Here is a 23,129-nt window from a genome sequence, read left to right as displayed (position 1 = left end):
AATATAATTTTAAACATTTCCAAGACTCTTTAGCAGTTAAGCTACAAGTTTGATGTCATTTTATAAGTTATCCTTTCTCAAGAGCACCTCCTAAATGAAATATATTTCACGTTTATTAAAACAAAATTATACATAATAAAGGAGAAGACATTTTAAGCTTAGAAAGAGAAACACCAAACTAAGATGAATTGTGATATTGATTTTGTCAGGATAAATGGTTTTTGTAATATTAATATAAAGAAACCTTTATTACACTGACTCTCCTGGTACAGTCAGAGCTTCTCCCGCAATCTGTTTAAAATCTTCATTTTTCATCCTTATGGGAAAACCTCACTTGCTAAATGGATTTCATAAAGAGTAATCTGTCAAGATTTATATAGATAAACAATTTGTGATGTTTATTGACCAGTTCATTATGGTAAACAAAACAGGAGTAAAGCATCACTGATGTCTGCCAGCACTCCGCTATTATAGTTCTGTTTGGGCCCTTCTGTAACTCGGTGTTTACTGAGTACAATGGGAAAGAAGCTAATTGGCTTCTGTCTCTTAAATCACAAACCTCATACATTTTCCTTTCCATGGAATGTAGTCCAGTTGTGCAAATAGTAAGAGAAAGAGCTATTCTGCTTATTATTATTGCAAAACATCACTATTAATGAAGGAGTATGTTTCAGTGGTATATTTCGTTGTCAGAAGCTTCATCATCTGAGGGAGAGCTACTGCAGGAGGTCTAAGGACGTATTCTGGGCTATAGATCACTTTACAGACATTTCTCTTTCAACACCTCTCTTCTACACGGGGCCTCAATTCATGAGTATCATCAAATTTATTTAAACATATCGATTGACATAAATAATATTCATTGAGGTCCAATTATCTTCCAAACTAGAAGAGACACTGAAGACTTTTATTCCTTAAAAAGGAATAAGATAGAGTTGTCCCTGTCTTCAAAGAGCTCAGAGTCAAGTGAGAAATATAAAATACAGCTTTTATAAAGATGTGTGAAGATTCTTTGTGGGCACAGAAAAGGAAAACTACCTGGTAGCATGGAATGGGACAGCAGAAAGAATATTAAGGAGGAATCTTGGGGGGCACCTGGGTAGCTCAGTCAGTTAAGCATCGATTCTTGATTTTGGCCCATGTCATGATCTCAGGGTCTTGGGATCAAGTCCTGTATGGGACTCTGCACTCATGGGGAGTCTGCTTAAGGATTCTCTCTCCCTCTGCCCCTACCAAATAAATAATTAAATGTTTTTTTAAAAAAGGAATTTTAGAGATGTTTGGCTGAATATTAAAAGTTAAGCAGGAATATGCTAGGTAAGTCAGAGAGGGAGAAAGGAGAGAGAGAGAAATAAGAAACATCAGGAGAGGGTATGAGATTATAAGCAATTCAAAAAGTTGGATATAAATTCACAATACATAGGAGTAACAGACAACATTAAACAGGAAAGTTAAGCAGAGGCAAGATATTCTGAGATTATGTGAAATGGTGATGTGACAATGGTAAGCAACAACAGAAAGGAGAAGAATAGTTTTACTTACGTTGAGTAAGTAACATCAGTAGGATGAGGTAGACAAATTGAAAAGAGAGGCAAAGAAGGTCATGGAGTTATTTCCTGTTTTCTAATTTGCTGAAAGTTAGGTGATAGGGACACCACTCAACATAAAAAAAAAAATGGATGAAGAAGAAATCTCAAATTGCTGAGGGAATTTAGACAAGGATTATTAATGAATTCCCCAGGGAATCCATCAGGTCCTGGGCTCTTGTTTTTTGGGAGGTTTTTGATCACTGCTTCAATCTCGTTATTAGATATCGGTCTATTCAGATTGTCAATTTCTTCCTGGTTCAATTTTGGTAGTTTATAATTTTCCAGGAATGCATCGCACTCCTGGGTATTTACCCCAAAGATACAGATGTCGTGAAAAGAAGGGCCATCTGTACCCCAATGTTTATAGCAGAAATGGCCACAGTCGCCAAACTATGGAAAGAACCAAGATGCCCTTCAACGGATGAATGGATAAGGAAGATGTGGTCCATATACACTATGGAGTATTATGCCTCCATCAGAAAGGATGAATACCCAACTTTTGTAGCAACATGGACGGGACTGGAAGAGATTATGCTGAGTGAAATAAGTCAAGCAGAGAGAGTCAATTATCATATGATTTCACTTATTTGTGGAGCATAACAAATAGCATGGAGGACAAGGGGCGTTAGAGAGGAGTAGGGAATTTGGGTAAATTGGAAGGGGAGGTGAACCATGAGAGACTATGGACTCTGAAAAACAGTCTGAGGGGTTTGAAGTGGTGGGGGGTGGGAGGTTGGGGTACCAGGTGGTGGGTATTATAGAGGGCACGGCTTGCATGGAGCACTGGGTATGGTGAAAAAATAATGAATAATGTTTTTCTGAAAATAAATAAATTGAAAAAAAAAAGGATTATTAATGATTATTAATGAGTAAAATAGAAGAAGCTTTAAAGGGAGTTGGAGAAACTGGACCAAGAGTTTTCTTTTTTCAGTCTCCAGCACAAAGCCTAGCACACAGTAAAGTTCCAATAAATATTGTTGGATGAATGAATGAACTAAATAATAAAGCACTAGGAAAGCTTTAGATTCAGAATAGGACATCACAGATAAAACAAATGTGACATGTAGCTCTTTTGAGCTACAATATAGCTCAAAATATTGCTCTTTTGAGCCCTTTTTGATCAGCTTATCTGCTCCCCTAGCTAACCTGTCCCTCAGGGAAGGGACAGCTTTCTTCAAGATTGACCTCTGCTAGGCTTAGCTTGACACGCTAAGGCCAGAAGAGTTCTCAGTTCAGTCCTCTTGTTTAGGATCCCGTGACTGCCCTAAGAGGAGTTTGGTTTCCTCCTGGGTAAGACGGTGTCTCCTCTCTGCAGTAGAAGTACATCTCACTGAGGTTCCTAGGTTTGCTTTCATCACAGCCCATGAAGAGCATTGGATTCTCTGGAACTGGGATCAGAATTATAGGAAAGGAATCTGGGGTTTGAAAATCCTCTTTAGGTGAACTGAAAGCCATACACACGGCTTATTGGAGAGGAAGTGAGAATAGTGTCATCTCATCTAGAAGGGAGTAGGTAAAGGAGGAGTAATGCAGTCCACCCTTTGAAGTGAAGCCTTTCCAGGCCCAAATAAAGGGGCTCATCAGGACTAAATCTGGGCAGACTCTTGCATCCAGGCAACAATGACACGTGAGTCCTGGGGGATGGGATTTCTGTCATTTAGAGAAGAGGCTGCTTAGCAAGATTCTGCACCTGAGACCCTCTCCCCTTTATTGACACTCCACCTTTCCTAGTCCCACATATTGGTCACCAAAACCAAATATTTAAAAGAAATAAAATCTCAGAAGTTTCACAATATTAACAATATTGCATATGTTTATGTCTAGAAGAAACCCTCATATCACTCTTTTGAGCCTCCACATTACAGTGACATAGTAACTTTGAGGTATGATAACAGATTCAAATTCTTAGTGTTTTCAGATAGAAGAGAGATTACACTTATTCTCTGTGGTCCCAGAAGGCAGAAATAAGACTAGGCAAAAAAGCCACAGGGATGAAATGATCTTTCTCAGAACTGTCTGAAACAAACACAAGTTGCATCATGAGACAGAGGTTCTTTTTATTTCCATGGTTTCAAGCAGAAACTGAGTGACTAGTTATTCTGAAAAGGTGATTTGTGCAGGAAAAATGGATAGGGCAGAGTTTAACCAAAATTACTTTAAGGTTCTTTTCAAGTCTAAAAAGCTATGGTTTATGATGCTTAGTGGGAATAAGCAACTTGCCCAAGGTGACAGTGAATCTGGTTACAGGGTCAGCAATCTTTATCTATAAAGGAACAGAGAATAAATATTTTAGGCTTTTTGGGCCATTAGACCTCTGCTATAGCAGTAGGCATGCATTCATAAACAATATATAAGGAATGAATATTGCTGTGTTCTAATAAAACTTTATTTCCACAAAGAGATGGCAGGTTGGATGTAGCCTGCAGGCCATAGTTTGTTGAAGTCTGGTACAGTAGGTTAAATTATGACCCCAGAACAATCTCCAAGTCCTAATAGCTGGAACTTGTGAATATGTGACACCTTACTTGGCAAAAGGAACTTGCAGATGGGATTAAGTTAAGAATCCTTAGATGAAAAAATTATCCTGGATTATCCAAAAATGTTCAGTGTAATCACATGATGACAGGAAGAAGTAGGAAGGAGGTGAGAGTCAAGAGTGAAAAATTGGAAGGACATAAGCAGAGGTCAGAAAACAGAGAAAACTTTATTCTGCTGGTCTTGAACATGAAGGAAGGAGCCGTGAGCTAAGGAATGTAGGTGGCCTTTCAAACTGGGAAAAGCAAAAAAATGAATTTTTTTCCTAGACTACCCGAAAGAAACATAGGCCTGCTCACCCTTGAGTTTAGCCTGGTAAATGTCTTTAGGACTTTTGACCTCCAGAAATGTGAGAGAATAGATTCACATCATTTTAAGCTACTAAATTTGTAGTAATTTATTACAGCAATAATAGGAACCTAATATGCCTGGTCGAGAGGAGAAGCAAAAAACTGGGGCGCCTGGGTGGCTCAGTGTGTTGAGCCGCTGCCTTTGGCTCAGGTCATGATCTCAGGGTCCTGGGATCGAGTCCCGCATCGGGCTCTCTGCTCAGCGGGGAGCCTGCTTCCTCCTCTCTCTCTGCCTGCCTCTCTGCCTACTTGTGATCTCTGTCTGTCAAATAAATAAATAAAATATTTAAAAAAAAAACTGGAACCTAGACATCCTGAAGCCCAACACTGAGTTATTGTTATTACACCACATTGAACAAATGCTACTAATTCACAAAAATGGACATTTCTTAGAGAATCATACAGAATCTATAAGAAAGAAGAATATATTATTTAGTGGTCATGGGAGATTGTAGAAATGATCACAATTCTTTACCCCTCTCTTTATGTAGGTCCTTTAAACCAACGGCACAATTCCATCATCCAAAAGTAGAATCTGTTTCCCCATTCCTGAATATGGGCCGATGTATGACTGACTTTGGCCAATAGAATAAGGTCAAGGTAACAAATGTGACAGTCTTGAGTGTCAGGCTCAAGGGTTTGGCTCTCTTTCTGGGAACTCTGCCTCTACTTTGCATGGCTAGATCGCTAGATGGTGAGAAGTGTATATCCCTTTCACTCCTATGACCCTGGAAAAGCACCAGCTGCCTAATGAAGAGTCATCCTGGAGCACGAATCTGTGAGGCACGTTCCCCAGTATTCCCGCACCACGAACAGACATAAGTTGCCAAGTAAATTATCTGCTTTCATTTGAAGCCATTGATCTGGTTCTCAAAGAAAGACCAATAGAGATCAATTGGAAATACACACGTGAAAAGATTAACAGACCAGATCTATAATTCAGTGTTCAAATGGAGACTATTTGCAGTAAAACCAAAAATAATGTGGTCATAGAAGAATTTTAATTTACTGTATGTTTTAGGACTGTGAACCTTTAGATTCTCTGGCCAGCCCAGATCCCAGTTTCCCACTCTCTGAGGAAAATTACAGTTTGGTGTGTGTCAGCTGGTAAGAGACCAGTAGAGGCAATTCCAGGTCCTAGGTTTTTGAGGCTCAAAAAGACAAAACACAACTAATGAATAGAAAGAGAAGAAGTCATTAGAGGAGAAACTTTGGGGGAATCTGGTGTGTGAGTGGTATGTAAAAGAAATAGTATCGTACCAGGTGATGGGCTAGATTAGGCTTGACCATGGGAAGGAAGAATTGTACTTACAGGTCAGGTTGGAGGGCAGTACCAGGGTGTACAGTGTGTCTAATATGGGTCTCAAATACCAATTGAGATGAATTGCATGTGCCCATTTCTGTCTCATTGGTTTTGGTTTAGACAAATACGATATACTTCTTTTTTCTTTATTGATTTTTGAGTGGGCAGACTATTTTTGCTTCATTGTTTTCAATACTGATTAAATCATGTTGGCTTTATATGTCAGAGGTAAACAGTGATTTTTGCACTTGGATCAGCTTTCTAAAACCCATGTCCCCTTTTTGTGATAGGTAACTTTTGAAGAATGAACCACTTGGTTGAAAACAGGCAAATGATTTTCCAGCCTGTTACTCTTGTATTTGGTGGGCTTTTGCTGTTCTTGCTGCAGTTTAGGGTGGGGACCTATTTTATTTCTTTTGCCCTTGGAAGTATATGAAAAGTCTAGGAAGTAAACCAAGGGGAAAATATAGGAAACATAAGTGTATACAATAAAACAAAACAAAACAAAGAAACTGAGATGAGCTGGGCTGATGTGTGAACTTCATGGAGGGTTAAATAAGGTCCCCTGACTATATAAATGGAGAAAGCAGATGAGAAAGTCAATTTATTTTCTAAATCAAGAAAGAGATACAATGATACTTGCATCTTCTCCTTGCTTAATAATAAAATATTGACAATCTGTTGTAGAATTTTGGATATTAGTGAAAAATATATATATTTGTCAGTACCTGACATAATTCAAAATAGATTTGATTGATTTTAGTTGACTTTCTTTGTTTCTTAAAAAAAAACAGTCATCAGGGCATCAATAGTTATTTTCCCATGCAATATGTCTATATATTAAACTATAAGTGAACTTTTCCTTCAAGAAAAAAAATTCTTTCTACTAAATGGAATCCCATAAATTTTAGTCATCTTTGTGCACATTTTCAAAATTGTCAGTGTTAGTATATATACACAATAACAACCAGACGTCAACAAAGAGATTTCAATATCATTCAGGAAAGGCATGGAAAACATAAAAAGAATAAAATCCATTTTTATCTCTTCTCAATGATGAGCAAAAGTATAAACTCAAGCAATTCTCATTGCCACATTTTGAAATATCTTTCTCTATGACCTTCTGTGCTGGAAGATTTCTTCTCTAATGATTATCAACGTTAAAGTGAAAAGAGACAGTCGAACTCATCAGTGGAATATGAGGGTCAACTCAAAGCACAGGCATTCCATCTGATTGATTTAGCAGAGGACAAATCCTGCTGATTTCCTTTGGCCTCAAATGGTCATGGGAAGCTTTATTCTTTCTATTCATTTCAGAGAAGCTACATTATATATGGTAGCTCTTACTTCCAATAGCTCTTTCTAGTAGCAAGCTATGCTCAATATCAGAACCAATCTTGTCTAATCTGAGAGGATCCTGAGCCCCACTCACATATGGGTGGTATGACTTAAATTTAAAAATTTATATCGTTTCACCAATATTATGATGGCATGAGATGTCTCGAGACTTTTATTTTCATTTTGGGAGGAAATGAGGAAAGTAACATAAGGGAGAATTAGTTCTGTGTTGGCTGTGTTAAGAAAGAGAAACATGCAAACTTAAACCCCAAAGAGATAGGTAACTATAGGTCTAGAGCTCTTGGCAGAGATTGGAATAGATGATGATATACTGGGGATTTGTTTAAAAAGTGGCTGAAATCATAAACACAGATATGTAGATTGAATGGGCAGATTAACGAGGAGTAACCAGAAAAAGAGAAGACAAAGAGATAAGATCTTGGAGGCCAAAGAAAGAGCTAATTTTAAGAAATAGGGAAGACAATAAAATAATTGCTACATTGAAAAACCAGAAGTCGTAAGAAGCAATCATAAATCAATTTTATTCTCATCTTTCCCTGATCTTTTGAATATATATATCTTTGTCAATTATATCTCAATAAAGCTGAAGGGAAAAAAATAGGCTAAATACAGGCAATAAAATGTCTAGTCCAGGGCGCCTGGGTGGCTCAGTGGGTTAGGCCGCTGCTTTTGGCTCGGGTCGTGGTCTCAGGGTCCTGGGATCGAGTCCTGCATCGGGCTCTCTGCTCAGCAGGGAGCCTGCTTCCTCCTCTCTCTCTGCCTGCCTCTCTGCCTACTTGTAATCTCTCTCTGTCAAATAAATAAATAAAATCTTTTAAAAAAAATGTCTAGTCCAGTATATTAGTCAATACTCCAATCTTCAAAGAATAGATATTTAAAGAACAAACTTCTCCCCTTTTTTTCTAGCTAGGACGTAATGAAAACAGCAAGTCTACAACCAGAGAAGGTAGAGTTTTACTACTGCTCCTTTTATTACTTTCCTCTTCTCTCATGCATAGGCCAGAGGAGGGGTAGGAGCCCCCAAGACTAGCAAAACCCAAAGCAGGGTGTTTTCTCCCACAGTGTACAAACCTGACTCTTCCCTGGAGGCTGTACTCTTACGATTTCTTTATTGATCTCTCTCCCTCTATTAGGTATCTCTTACCTATAATTTTAGAGAACTCAGATATATCTCTATTCCAACTGGTTGCTAACCAATTTTTTAACCCACTAGAATCCCATCTTTTTCTCTTCTTGGGGCTCTTTAGCTAAACTTTTGCACAACTGTTAAGATAACCAACCCCATGTTTTCCCTCTTCCTTGTAGACCTTATCTAGTCATAACAAATACTATACTCCTTTCCTTACCTGAAAAACTTTGGGAGTATAAAATAATCAGAGAACTGCCCTGACAAATTGTCTCTCCTCATTCAGATCTTTTCAGGTCTAAGAAATGCATCAGTTCACTGGTCTCCTCAACTTTGGGAGACACATATCACCTTGCAATTCATCTAGTAAGAACCTCTCACTGAGAGGCACCAGTGACCCCTACTTTCTCCCTCCAGTGAAACCCTTCTCTCTAAGCTTATCTTTTCCTCAACCCATTTTTATCTACTTTATCTGGCTATCTTACTTTCTTTGATTTGGATGAGTGTTTTAAGAATCATCTACCTAGTTCTTTGCTGTCCACACTTTGCAAATTCTGCTAACACTTGCACTAAATATGGTGAGAGAGGAATTAATGAGAAGTAGGGAAAATGCAGAAGAAAAAGACTACTCTTTGTAAATGCTAGTAAGTGGCAGAAGAGTGAGAGAGTAGAGATCAACTTCCAGGGCTCACAGGAAAGGGCAGAGCCAAAAAAAGAGGCTTTGGGATGGGGATGAAGAGTCTATTTGTAGATAGTTATGATATAGCCAGGAGGGAGAGATTTAAGTTAAAATAAGGGGAGGATTTGAAGGGTTTGAAGTGGCGGGGGGGTGGGAGGTTGGGGTACCAGGTGGTGGGTATTATAGAGGGCACGGCTTGCATGGAGCACTGGGTGTGGTGAAAAAATAATGAATACGTTTTTCTGAAAATAAATAAATTGGAAAAAAAAAGGGGAGGATTTGATAGAGTAAAGTTCAGAGGGAGGAAGAAGGAGATGTAAAGGGGAGATAGAGAATAGAGTGAGGGAAGAAAAACATGAGGGGATACATCAAGGATAGGCAATATGTCATTAAAAATTTTATGTTGTTTTCTTCGAAGACTAGATTTAAAATTGAGAATGTTTGACATTGTAGACAAGTTAGAGCAGGAGAAAAGATAATCTGGAGATAGTTATGTCTGGTTCTGTCTGTTTAGCCTCTGAGGCAGAGGGCAAGACTGGCTGCAAGGACAAAGACTGAAGAGACTGGCAATAGTTTAGAGAGGGAGAGAAAGCACAAGGATGAGAAGCAAATACATGGCGGTATTTCCAGTCAGCACAGACACTTGATTTTGAAGTCCTCCCAGGCTCAGGGCAGGAGCAAGTTCATCACCCCTGGAGCTGACCCACAGTACAACAGACAGGAGAGCTCTTAATAGCACTCTGATTACTCAAGAGAGTCAAGATTGAGGTGGTTTTGGCTCAGAGTAGGCGTAAAGATGAGAAAGAGGAATGGGGATGATCAAGAACATTAGGTAGGGGTAATGGATGAGAGGTTTGAGAGAAGTTGGGAGCCAATTATGAGGGAATTTAGAGACAAGAGGACTGGAAAGTTGTGATGTATTCACAGAGTAGCATTTCTGGGATTAGGAAGATGTGAGAAGTAAAGAAGTTCCAAGTGACCAAAAACAAACAAAAAAAAACCTGGTTATGTTCATGAAAATTGGTTGCTGGACAGTAATTAAATGAATGAGAGGTGAGGGGGGGAAAGACCACGCCTCTGATAAAGTTCTCAGTGAATGGAAACTTGGAAGTCTCCAAAACTCCAGCCTATACTCAATCCTTTTATTTTACTGAGCTTTGCCTTCTTGATTTCCACCTCAGCACCTTCTAATAATGCAGTTTATATGTTGTTGTTGTTGTTGGTTTTGTTTTTTGCTTTGGCTCTCCCCATTCTTCATCAATTTAGGTTAACATTTAAACCCAAGTATTATCATTTTTTTTTCTCAGTTAATCCAAGGAGTCCAATCCCAATGTTAGTGACTCCTTCTACAGAGTGATAGGTGATAGAACACCATTCTTGAATAATTCTTGATCCTGAATTTGACTTGGATGGGGACTAGGATAAGTAGATAAACCTAAACTACAGGGAAACAGAAAGGGTAAAAGTCAACCTGAATTTAAGAACTTTGAAGAACAGATGAGAAGATGATTTCTTTGAAGAAATCAGAGTCACTTAAATAAAGCTAAGTGAAAAAGCTAAGATCATCATAAATCTGGCCATAAATAAGGGATTTTAGTGGTAACAATAGGAAAAACTACAGTAGAAAGGAAACTACCAGTAGAAAGGAAATGGGTAAGAGACTGGCACAAAACGCCATAGATGGGCATGGATATTCCAACGAGGAGAGCAGATTGGGGGAATAGTTTTCTCTGGTAATTAAACGTTGTCAGAAAGACTATGGAAAATATAAGAAACCTAGAGATAGAGGTAGACAAGAGTGAAAAACCAACATAAGAATCCCAACTACAAATGGCTAACAGACACATGAAAAAATGTTCATCATCATGAGCCATCAGAGAGAGTCAAATCAAAACCACATTGAGGGGACGCCTGGGTGGCTCAGTTGGTTAAGCAGCTGCCTTTGGCTCGGGTCATGATCCCAGCGTCCTGGGATCGAGTCCCACGTCGGGCTCCTTGCTCGGCAGGGAGCCTGCTTCTCCCTCTGCCTGCCTCTCTGCCTGCCTGTGCTCACTCTCTCTCCCTCTCTCTCTGACAAATAAATAAATAAAATCTTTAAAAAAAAAAAAAAAACCACATTGAGATATCAACTTACACCAGTTAGAATGGCCAAAATCAACAAGATAGGAAACAACATGTGTTGGAGAGGAGGTGGACAAAGGGGAACCCTCTTATACTGTTGGTGGGAATGCAAGTTGGTGCAGCAACTTTGGAAAACAGTGTGGAGATTCCTCAAGAAATTAAAAATAGAGCTTCCCTATGACCCTGCAATTGCACTATGGGGTATTTACCCCAAAGATACTGCTGTAGTGAAAAGAAGGGCCATCTGCACCCCAATGTTCATAGCAGCAATGGTCACAGTCACCAAACTGTGGAAAGAACCAAGATGCCCTTCAACAGATGAATGGATAAAGAAGATATGATCCATATATACTACAGAGTATTATGCCTCCATCAGAAAGGATGAATCCCCAACTTTTGTATCAACATGGATGGTACTGGAAGAGATTATGCTGAGTGAAATAAGTTAAGCAGAGAGAGTCAATTATCATATGGTTTTACTTATTTGTGGAGCATAAGGAATAACATGGAGGACATGGGGAGATAAAGAGGAGAAGGGAGTTCAGGGAAATTGGAGGGGGAGACAAACCATGAAAGACTGTGGACTCTGAGAAACAAGGTTTTGGAGGGGCAAAGGGTGGGAGGCTGAGTGAGCCTGGTGGTGGGTATTAAAGGGGGCACATATTGCATGGAGCACTGGGTGTGGTGCATAAACAATGAATACTGGAACACTGAAGAAAATTTAAAAAAAAATAAATAAAAATTGAAAAAAAAAGAATTCTAACTAGGGAATTTGTTAAATGGTCTTCCAATGAAAAGTACATAGAGGAGATAATATGTACAACAATCGGCCCTAATTTTACTACAAAATCCTGGCTATCCTTTTTATTTAACATTTACTCTACCATGTGTTTTCTGTACTCATTCAGAATGATTTAGAATCTGTAGAAAGGAGTAATAATGCTTTCAGACCATCAAGATGATATTCCTTCCAATGGTAACAGAAGTGGAAGAGCATGGATTAAGAAAACAAAAAAAGGTATGTAATAACAGCAAGAATTATTTTAATAAATATTTTAAATATCATGTGAAAGATTTTAAATCACATTGGATTTTAGTAGAAAGCCAAATGCACTAGTTTTGAATTCTTTTTCAATAATTTACACTGTCACCCTGTCCAAACCCTAATCGAGGTGCTAATGAAGAGTGTAACAACCAAAAGGCGGGCAGCAGGGGACAATGAATTGAAAAAAGCCCAGATAATCTCAAACCCTTGACTAATTAGCAATTATATTTATAAATACACACATGCATATTGAGAAACAGCTTTGATTGGTGTGTACAGAACATAATACTACTGCTTGGGGATAAGAATGCCAAAGAATTCATGGATATAGTCCCAACCCTAGACAAATTTATAATCTGACTGAACCCAAAAAACACACATGGAATAGGCAATCCAGCACATGTTCAAAAATACAGCAGTGAGCACACATGCATGAAAATAAATGCCCATAGATACACAGGGAAATAGAAGTATAACATTAAAGACCGTGTAATTTTGAAAAGTGGGTAATTTATTTTCAAAACGTACTTTACACATTAGGAAAAAATCCTATCACTTGATACAAAAATACATTTTAATCTGATCTTTATTTTTTTTCTCTTTTTTCCCCCTACTCATCTTTAAATGTAAATAAGAAAGGCAAGGACAACATAAATGGATGCAGTAAGTTAATAAATAAATAAGCAATAAATTTAGGGGCCACATCAAGGCTCTATATACATATACTGTGTATCCCAACCCTTACAGTGTGTGTGTGTGTGTGTGTGTGTACATGTTTACTTCTATGGCTATTTCTCTACCTGTCTTTCTCCATCCAAATTGCAAGTTCTTTGAGGGAAAAGGATTTTATCTAGTTAAATATTCCCAGACCTTAATACGAGGGATGTCTATTAACATACAGCAACCTACACATTGGAACGCTAGGAAATATTCAAAGATTACTATTATGCTCATGAAATGTAGGCATCAAAGAGTCAAAAATACATCAACAAACTAGGGAGGACAGAAAATACTGCTTTTTACAAAAAAAAGTGAGAAAAAAATCATTGTTAGGAGATAAAGTAATTACAAATATAATTCAATGCATATATTTAAATATTATTAAAAATATTTACCTTCCAGTCTGAGGATCAAATCCAAAGTAAAGGTCTCTACAATGGTCACAACCTTGTCCAGCAATGGAAGTGTCTTGGCAAAGGCATTGACCCGTTAGGCTATTACAGATCTGATGAACGGCACCTGTTACATGGCATGAACATGGCAGACAGCCAGGGGCATTGCCCGGAGAGAGATAAAAACCTGGAAATAAAGAAATGAAAAGTTTATGTGTGTGTGTGTGTGTGTGTGTGTGTGTATTTGCCATCCAGTCTTTTCTTTAAAAGGTAGTGTTTTGATTACACCAAAAATAGAATGATATCATGGCCCTTCCCAATGCCCAATTCAAATGTGGCTAAGCTGTAACTAGTGTGTCAGTTACAACCAAAAATGTGTCAGTTACAACCAAAAAAGGGATGAGTAAATAATTTACATTGTACCTGAATGTCTCCCAGGCAACTCAAATTCAGTGCATTTAAAATATACTTCAGAAGAGGCGCCTGGGTGGCTCAGTCGTTAAGCATCTGCCCTAGGCTCAGGTCATGATCCCAGGGTCCTGAGATCCAGCCCCGCATCAGGCTCCCTGCTCAGTGGGAAGCCTTCTCCCTCTCCCACTCCCCTTGCTTGTGCTCCCTCTCTCACTGTGTCTCTCTGTCAAATAAACAAATAAAATCTTGAAAAAAAAAATGAAATCTACTTCATGATCTTTCCATTAAAGACTAGTCCTCCTTTAATATCTCCATTCCAGCAAATAGGACCAACATTAATTCAACTGCTCAACCTAGAACCCTGTGACATCTTTGGGAAGATATCCAGACAAAATAAAAGATGGCCAGTTAAATTTATATTTCTGATAAACAATGAGTTTTTTCATAAAAGTCTATGATATTAGTTTATACTAAAAATTTATGATTTTCTAAAATTTTTATTTAACTGAGAATTCTATAGTTTGCTAAAAGTAGCAACCCTCGAGTCCTTCACCATACATCCAGTGTATAGATGATATACTATATAGATATAGCAGATATACATAGATATATATACATACTCCCTCTACCCCATACATCTAGTTAAACATCAGGTCCTATGGATACTATCTTCTAAGAATTTTAAACTTTCTCCTCTCCATCCCCACTGCCATCTCCCTAGTCACAGTCACTACCAAATTTATTATAGTTAACACTGGGGACCAGAGGCAATGGTATTCATTATCTCGCTCCTCACAACAGTGCTAACAATTCGGGTATTATTATTATGTTCCCTCTATATATGACAACACTGAAGGTTAAGAAGGTTAACTAACTTTCCTAAAATAATAGAGTCAACAAATAATAGATTCACACAGAAACCGTCTCATCTCATGGTACCCCTCTTGTTCCCTCCAATTGTTTCTTCAGAGTGTAGCTGGAACAACATTTTTTCAGAGTGTAGTTTGAGTACCTCATTCCTCAATTGAAAATTGTTTGATGACTTCCTATTCCCTTCGGGGAACAAAAATCCAAATCCTTAACCCAAGCTCCAGTCCCACTGGCAGGTCCCACCTCTATCTTCAGCGTCATTTCACTGTTCATTCCCAACTCAGTCTCTCCAGTCATACTTCTTCCTTTCTTGATACCTACATGCCTTGTCACTGGCATGTCTGTCTGCTGCAATTATTTTGACATATCCTTTCTGCTTAGCTCACTCCTAGGCACACCAGGTCTTGTGAATTCCTTGAGTAACCTACTCTAGACCAGTTTAAACATGCCTGTTCCAGTTTCATAACATCTTGTCACAAAGCAGGCACTCCTTAAATATTTGATGAAGTCACTCATACGTACCAAATTATAAGTAGGCATTGATCTCCATAAGTATTATAGTTAAAAACCCATAGAATTTAGGCTAATTATAAAACCCGTATTTGCTACTTATAGCAGAAGAGCTAGAAAGATGATCCAAAGTATCTTCATGTTACTTAAAATTTCATATAACCAACAGCTATGAAATTAGAAAGGCATTAGACAGTAGAATAATGGAGCAGTTATATGAGGGAGAAATGGTTCTTGGTGTTGTGTGGCAAGTGTGTTTGTGCATACACATGCACCTCCAGATATATACACACACAAGCACATGCATAGTGTTACAAAGAATTTTACTGAAATGCAGAAAGATTCTGATGAATAAAGTTCTGACAAATGAAAATGATCTGCACAATTATCATGACCACTCACTCAGGTATATATCACTGATACTGAAAGAGAGAAAGAACATGAACACAAAGTGAAGCCACCATGAATCACTATGCTAAGGGAGAACAAAAAGTAATTGGAATATATTATAAATCTCATTTGAGGCTCTGGTTGAAAACAAGCCATTCTTTCATAGCCATCCACAACTTGTATGTCTTCTCCCTGGCCCAGCATATTCTCTCCTTAGAAAGTTTCAGAAATAGTCAAATAGAAAAAGATCGTGCTCAAAGAAAAGGAAGAAACTCAAAATCAGTGCCATTGTAATCTATTGGAAAGAACAGGCTGATCTTGTCATGTTTTAGAGTAATTGGCAACTAGATTATGTCGTTTGCTTCTTTGCATCCACTATAGCAATTTGCCTTATATGTGTTTCCAAAAGCATAGTTGTGAAAATTAATATATATTCTCACACCTGATTTATCATACAATCAAAGTCACACACTTCAAAGCCTTTTGTTTTGAATTCAAGAACACTGTGGCTGTAATTCGATGTATTTTTCTTCCTGTGAAGCTACCTAGGTCCTTAAATTCCTGATGATGGCATCATGAATGTACTAACAACTCTCCAATTTGGATAAATCACCCATTAACACAGATACTTAGAAGTAGAATTAATTTGGACTTATTGCAATAGCTTCAAGCCACAGAGAATTCTAGAACAATTACAGATGATTTTTACAAGAAATGACTTATTAGATAAATCTGTAAAGGCAAAGGGACATATTTTAGCACAGACAATGGGGTTGTCCAAGTTTTAGAAAATAAAAAAAAAAAATTCCATAGAAAAAATCAGAGATATACACAGAGAAGAACAAAAATGAAAAACAAAAACACAAAAGCCAGGGAGACGGCAACATGGAGGTTGGTCTTCAAGGAAAAGCCTGCATTGGAATTTTCTTGGGGTTAATTCCCCTCCTCCTCTCTGGAGCATGATTATAAAGGTTAATCCCCCCAGTATTTTAGTTGTCCTATTTTTAAGCAGTTCTAATTAGGATGACTCAGGTACCTTCCTGCTCAGTGATTACTTCTTGCCTTACCTGAATGTGCCTAATTCTAGACCATTACCTCTCCTTTTATGACTTCCAACTATAGAAAACACCATTTTCCCTTCCCTCCTACTTAAACCTCAACTCCAGAGTGTGACTTAAAGATAACTGACCTCAATTTTCTTTCGCTCAATACATTTCTGATCTCCTTCCATTAGCTCCACTTCGCGTTCCACATCCTCGGTCCATAACATTTTAACTGATCTTCTGGAGGCTTCTATCCATGAATGATTTCGTACCACATTGGGAAGCACAATCATTAAGACGATGCTGTTCTCTTACATTACGCAGTGCTGAGAGTTCGCACACATACAGCACCGATCGGCCCACTAAAGTTTGTTATTTTCCCCAGTTTTATTTCAGCGAGCCCCTGGTCCCAAACAAGACAAGTCTAATGGGAAAAACAACGTGTCTTGCTGTTAAAGCAAAAAGTCACCCATATTATAAAATAGTGTTACTGTATCCAGAAGACTTGCAGAATCCTTAGAGTTCAAAGTTATTAGCAAGGCAGCCAGTATTATCTCCTGTAGTGGCTATTTGCACAGCACAGCACTGTCCTGGGCATAAAAGAAGAGCCCATTTCCTAGCAATGTCCCTCCTGAGGACCATGAACAACCAGGCTTGCCAAGGTCTTGAAATGGGAGAAAGAAAACAAGTTTAACCCCTAGGCCCTATTCAGAAAAGGAGGGCAGAGCTGAGGCTAAGCACTAATTATAAGCCATTTAGAAGAAATGATTCTCACCTTAAGCCAGAGAATGGACATAATACTAAGAGAAGAGTCTGGGGATAAATTTGTGGCTCACCAATACCAAGGAACAAGAGGCTTTAAGTAATTATTTTAAAAATCAATATTTTCAGAATGAACTATAGTAAGTGATCCTAATTTTCAATTAAAACAATAATAATTTTCTTCTATTTTGGTAATTTTTATATAAAATTTATATTTAATATATAAAATTATTATAAAATTTATAATATAATTTAATATATAAAATTATATATAATATATATAATTTATATATAATTTTATATAAAAACAATGCTGAAATTATTATTCATAGAGTTGATCAAAGGTCAATAATTGCATAAATATTAATATTATTCAATATAAGGTATAATTTTTCATATGTAAAACTTTTAAAAAACTTTTCAATTAGTTTATTTTGTTTCAATTAGTTTATTAGTTTATTTTGTTTTTTAAATTTTTTAAAGAATTTATTTATTTATTTGATAGAGAGAGAGATGATGAGAGAGGGAACACAAGCAGGGGGAGTGAGAGAGGGAGAAACAGTCTTCCTGCCAAGCAGGGAGCCCAATGCAGGACTTGATCCCAGGACCCTGAGATCATGACCTGAGCCAAAGGCAGTTGCTTAACCAACTGAGCTACCCAGGCGCCCCCCTAGTTTAGACATATTTTAAAGTCTCTGCTCCTATCCCTTCTTCCTGGACTGCTATACTCTCCTTGATTACTTTACCAACTCCTATTTGCTTTAAAAACTCACGTCAGGGGGCGCCTGGGTGGCTCAGAGGGTTAAGCCTCTGCTTTCAGCGCAGGTCATGATCTCAGGGTCCTGGGATCGAGCCCCGCATCGGGCTCTCTGCTCAGTGAGAGCCTGCTTCCGCCTCTCTCTCTCTCTCTGCCTGCCTCTCTGCCTACTTGTGATTTCTGTCTATCAAATAAATAAATAAAATCTTTTTAAAAAAAGAGTTATCAGCACTAAATGTAAAACTTTAAAAAAAAAACTCATGTCAGAAAAAAAATTAAAAATAAAATAAAAATCTCGTGTCAGAAATCATGTTCTCAAGTAACTCTTCCATATCCCCCACACTTCGAGAGTGAATGAATTCCTTCACTTTACTACTTCTCTAATCAGACATTTCTAATATTGCACTTGTCACACTGTGTTATATTTACATACAGGTCCATTTCTCCTACTAAAGCAAATGCCTTAATGTATTTATGATTGTATATCTTATACCAGCGTAGACCCTGGTACATAGTAATGTATTCCATAGAGGTTTACTGAAACATGGACATGTGAATGAAATGAGTAGATGGCCAGATGGGGAGGTGGCTGGTTGCCTGGTCTGTTGGATATCCGTTACCCTTTAAAATATGAGACGATCTCTTTAGCGCATTTGATGAAGTCACGCAAATGTACCAAACTTTAAAGTACCAAACTTTAAGGGAACTAGTAAAGATAAATCTGTGAGTCATAGGATGATTGGTCAGAATGGCTTAGCCTATCAGGAAGGAAAGCAGGGAGAATGTATCTGAACCAGGAACAATATACTTAAAATGTAATCTTTGGGGATGCCTCAGGGGCTCAGTCATTAAGCATCTGCCTTTGGCTTAGTTCCTGATCCAAGGGTCCTGGGATTGGGCTCCCTAGTCAGCAGAAAGCCTGCTTCTCCCTCTCCTACTCCCCTTGCTTGTGTTCTCTCTCTTGCTGTTTCTCTCTCTGTGTCAAATAAATAAATAAAATCTAAAGAAAACCCCTTAATTTTCCTATTTATGGGAACATCCATGAAGGACCTCCAAATGCCTTTCTTTAAAAATCAAATTCAGTAACAACAATAAGCATAAATAATGACAGCTATGATTATGTCTTGCGAGTTATAACGCATATGATGTGTATTCACAATCCACAGAAACACTTTTCTATTCTTTGTTCCCATCTTTCTTAGTCTCAATGCTCTCAAGTTTCTCTCCCATGCCATTGCCACCATCCCAGAAATTTCTCCAACTTAGTCCATGGAGATCATCTCATTTCTAGACAACTCAGTTCAATTCTTCATTATCAGATCACAGTAGTCTCTCGGAATTCTAGTCATTTCCATTTTATAACTATTACCCAGATTCGACACAACAGAGATGCACTGAGACCTAAAGCAGTCAGCTAGAATCACGGGTGGGAATGAGCTTCAGCAAGGGGGGAGGCGCCAAACAATTATAATACAAGTATCTCTTTTACATCGCCCTCTAATATTTTTTGAGTGAATGACTAACAAATATTGCAATATTCAGAAAAATGTTTTACTCTTTCAGAGTCCAGACTCTGAGGTCAGTTGGACCTAGATTTGTAAATGGTTCTGCTGAATTAGAATCCATCCCCCCTACTATAAAGTGGAAAAGTACTGGCCCTCCCAGCCTATAAATATTGTGCATATTCAACGGGACTTTTTCAAATAAAACCCCTTTCCAGGACCTGACACACAGCAGACACTCAGTAAATATTACTATTTTTATAGGCTGCCATTTTTATGAGGCAATATTCTAGGAAAGTGGGATTTTCCTTAAATTACAATTTAAATAATGACTTGTCAGTGTACTCCCCCCACCCCCATGGATGTGCCTGAGATTACGGTCCATATTGCTTATGACAAAATTCTTTCCGGGTGGTTTATCAGAGAAGAGGTTCTTATTCTAAGGCCCAGGTCTCTCTGTGGAAAACACGTTCATCTGCAAAGCTGTTTCATCAAACACTAGGATAGGTGGCCTAACCGGATCTCAGCTTTGATGCACTGATTTTTAATGGAATATCAGCCATCTAATTCCAATTCCATTGGCAGGGTCTTGCATGCAATTCTGGTTTATGAGCTCATTACTTAACAAATATGATATGCTTCTTAATGAAACAAGATACTTTGTTTTACTTTCTAATAGTCTGTATGAATTATAAAACAAAACCAAAAGTAAATATCAGAGGAAAGCATGAGGAATTGTCCTATTAGCACAAAACATGTCATACGAAGCTGTTTTCATTATAAATTAGCCTTTATTTTATTCCAGAGCCACAGAGTCCTCAATAAACTCTCTCTGCCTCTGGTTCTCAAGGACAAGGGTGGGTCACTGGCTCAGGATGCCTTGACATCCTTCCCTGCATTTCCCGGCCTCGCCTCTGATTAAGTGCTTGCTGCTGAACGTTACGAGGTCATCCAGCACGGAAAAAAACGAACTGGGAAAACATATTTAGTGCTGTATTTATTAGTGTGGGCATGTGTACATTCATATATGTACACACACCCCAAATAATTTTAAATTAAAGCATTTTTAAAATACTTAATGGAGGTTAAGCAGCATTTTTAACCTCTGCTCAAGTTATTGAATGGCATATTAAAACCAATGTGGCTCTAATGTAGCTTCTAATGTGCACTGCTGCTTTAACAAATTGCCTATAAATTTTAGTTGAATTAAGCCTATTCCTTGTACATTCATAGTAAGGTTGGGTTAATAATACATGAGGTTTCATTATATGCACCTTCCTTAATAATGTTTTTTAGGAAAGTGGGACGAGCATCTATGGGCAATAGCATACTAGGGGCCAGGAGTATTCGCAACCAGCAACAAAAAAGCCCCGAGGCTTGCCCGTCCATCCCTCCTACCCCACCCCAGGCTCCCCCTCCACACCCCACTACTCACACGGGCTCCGCTGTGGCCCATGATCTAGGTCTCTCAGGTGTGTTTAAAGAAGGAGAAAGGAAGCTTCAGGTTCCAGCAGTACATTTTAACATGCAAACTACAGAGCTGGCTACTGGGAAACATCTGTGTGTGATGAAGATGCTTCGGGGTTAGGGTTCTTTTTTTCAATGTAAATTTCACAGTAAGAGACAATAAAACCAGAAAATAGAATTCAAAGTCGGTTCGGAAGCTAGAATGCAGGATGCCCCTCCCCCAGAGAAAGTCCACAAAGCACATTCCATATGCTACACTTATGTGTACAGAATATCTTGTTTTGTCAAAAAAAAAAATCCATTAGGTCCTTAGATTGCTATTTTCTTTCCTCCCTGGCAGGGTAAAAAAACCACATCCTCTCTGTATGTCATCAAAGGAGCACTCAGAGAGGTGCACTCTGCCTGTGCCTAAACAGAAGAGAACGCCACTGGGTTTTGGGGGGTTTTGAGAGACAGAGAGAGGGCAAGTGAGGAGAGGGGCAAAGGGAGAGGGAGAGAGACAATGTGAAGCAGGCTCCATGACCAGCACAGGGCTGTGGTGGGGTTTGATCTCACAACCCTGAGATCATGACCTGAGCCAGAATCAAGAGTCAGATACTTAATTGACTGCACCACCCAGATGCCCCAGCCCTGGGGTAATTTTTTTTTTTAATTTTAAAAATTTTTAATTAACATATAATGTATCATTAGCCCCAGGGGTAGAGGTCTGTGATCGCCAGGTTTACACTTCACAGCACTCACCATAGCACATACCTTCCCCAATGTCCATAACCCAACCACCCTCTCCCTACCTGCCTCCTCCTGGCAACCCTCAGTTTGTTTTGTAAGATTAAGAGTCTCTTACGGTTTGTCTCCCTCCCAATCCCATCTTGTTTCATTTATTCCTTTCCTACTCCTCAAACCCCCCCTCGTTGCCTCTCAACTTCCTCATATCAGCGAGATCATAGGACAATTGTCTTTCTCTGATTGACTCATTTTGCTCAACATAATAACCTGGGATAATTTTTAAATGTAATTATGTATAACTTCGGGAAACACTGATGGGCTTATCCACCAGGGAGACACTGCCCTATGTGTCCTATGTGCCCAGGACAGAGCACTGAACAATGTCAAGAATAGCCGTTAGACTTGTAGAACGAATGATCTAAAGACTCCTGGAAATGAGGTCCGGGTGTTACAGTTCATGTGGACCACGTGTTTCATCTACAATGATGGGCAGACTGTGGAGGATGGGGTGATACCGTCTGACTAAGGTTTGAACAGCATCACTTTCGCTGTACATTAAGAAATGTGACTGGAGAAGAATAAAGAGGAGAAAGGAAGGTTTAGGAGGCTTGTCAGCTAGTCCAGAAAAAAGATGAAAAGGGTGAGTGGGGTGTTGAAATGTGGACCCGTTCTGGATCGATTGGAAACCGAAAGCAACAAGACTGATTTTGATAAAAGCGACAAGGGTTGTGGAAACTGAAGGGAATCAGAGGAGAACAGCAAGGATTTGGCTGAAAAGATTACAGCCCAGAAACTACTAGCACAGCATTTCAGCTAAACAGAGTTGAACAATTTTTCCCTTCTGAAATCCCCAAAAATGAAATAAAAGAAAGTAGAGAGATGAAGGTCAGTGGCAGATGTCCACCAGGAAAAGCTAAGCACTAGCCATGGAGAAGCCAACAGTCAGCTGATTGATTCAGGCAGTGTCAGTCTAGAAAGTGAGGTTTGGAATGGAAGATTCCAGAGGTTTCTGAAGTCAGGTGTGAGAATAATGCATCGTCTCCCCAAACAGAAGTTTTTCCCTCTTGCATTCTGAGAGAGGACAATGAGTGTTCTCTTTAGAAGTTAAACTGGAGAGTGTATGGGTTCAGAAAATCTAAGGACACAGTGCGACAGTGAGTACGGGGATTATATATAAGCTGCCTGTGATGAGTGATTTCTTGTGTCAGCTTGGGTAGATCTGGAGTCAGTTGTTTGGTCAAACACGAGTCTAGATGTTACTGTGAAGGGGTTTTACAGATTTTCCCAGAATACAAGAATGCTCATCTACAGACAAAAGAGCCCACTGAGTGCTCAGAAAAATTATTTAACGAAAGCACATCATCATGAAATTGTCAGAAATGAGGGATACAGAAATAGTAGAAGCTTCTAGAATGTAAGAAAGAAAAGAAAGAGAAAGGGAAAAAAGGAATCTTATCGGCACTGCAAAAAGT

At 38.6% G+C, this 23,129-nt stretch overlaps 1 protein-coding gene across 1 annotated transcript in view; it reads right to left on the bottom strand.

Moving 5' to 3' along the window:
• USH2A (usherin) overlaps window positions 1–23,129 on the bottom strand; it is a 689,941-nt gene that overhangs the window by 531,593 nt on the left and 135,219 nt on the right. Inside the window, exon 13 of the mRNA XM_044266844.1 lies at window positions 13,223–13,406. Coding sequence (XP_044122779.1) covers window positions 13,223–13,406 — 184 coding nt within the window. The remainder of the gene's footprint in view (window positions 1–13,222; window positions 13,407–23,129) is intronic.

This window comes from Neovison vison, chromosome 10 (assembly GCF_020171115.1).
Source record: "Neovison vison isolate M4711 chromosome 10, ASM_NN_V1, whole genome shotgun sequence".
In the NCBI taxonomy this organism is placed as follows: Eukaryota; Metazoa; Chordata; class Mammalia; order Carnivora; family Mustelidae; genus Neogale; species Neogale vison.
This window is presented reverse-complemented; position numbering and strand designations above follow the sequence as displayed.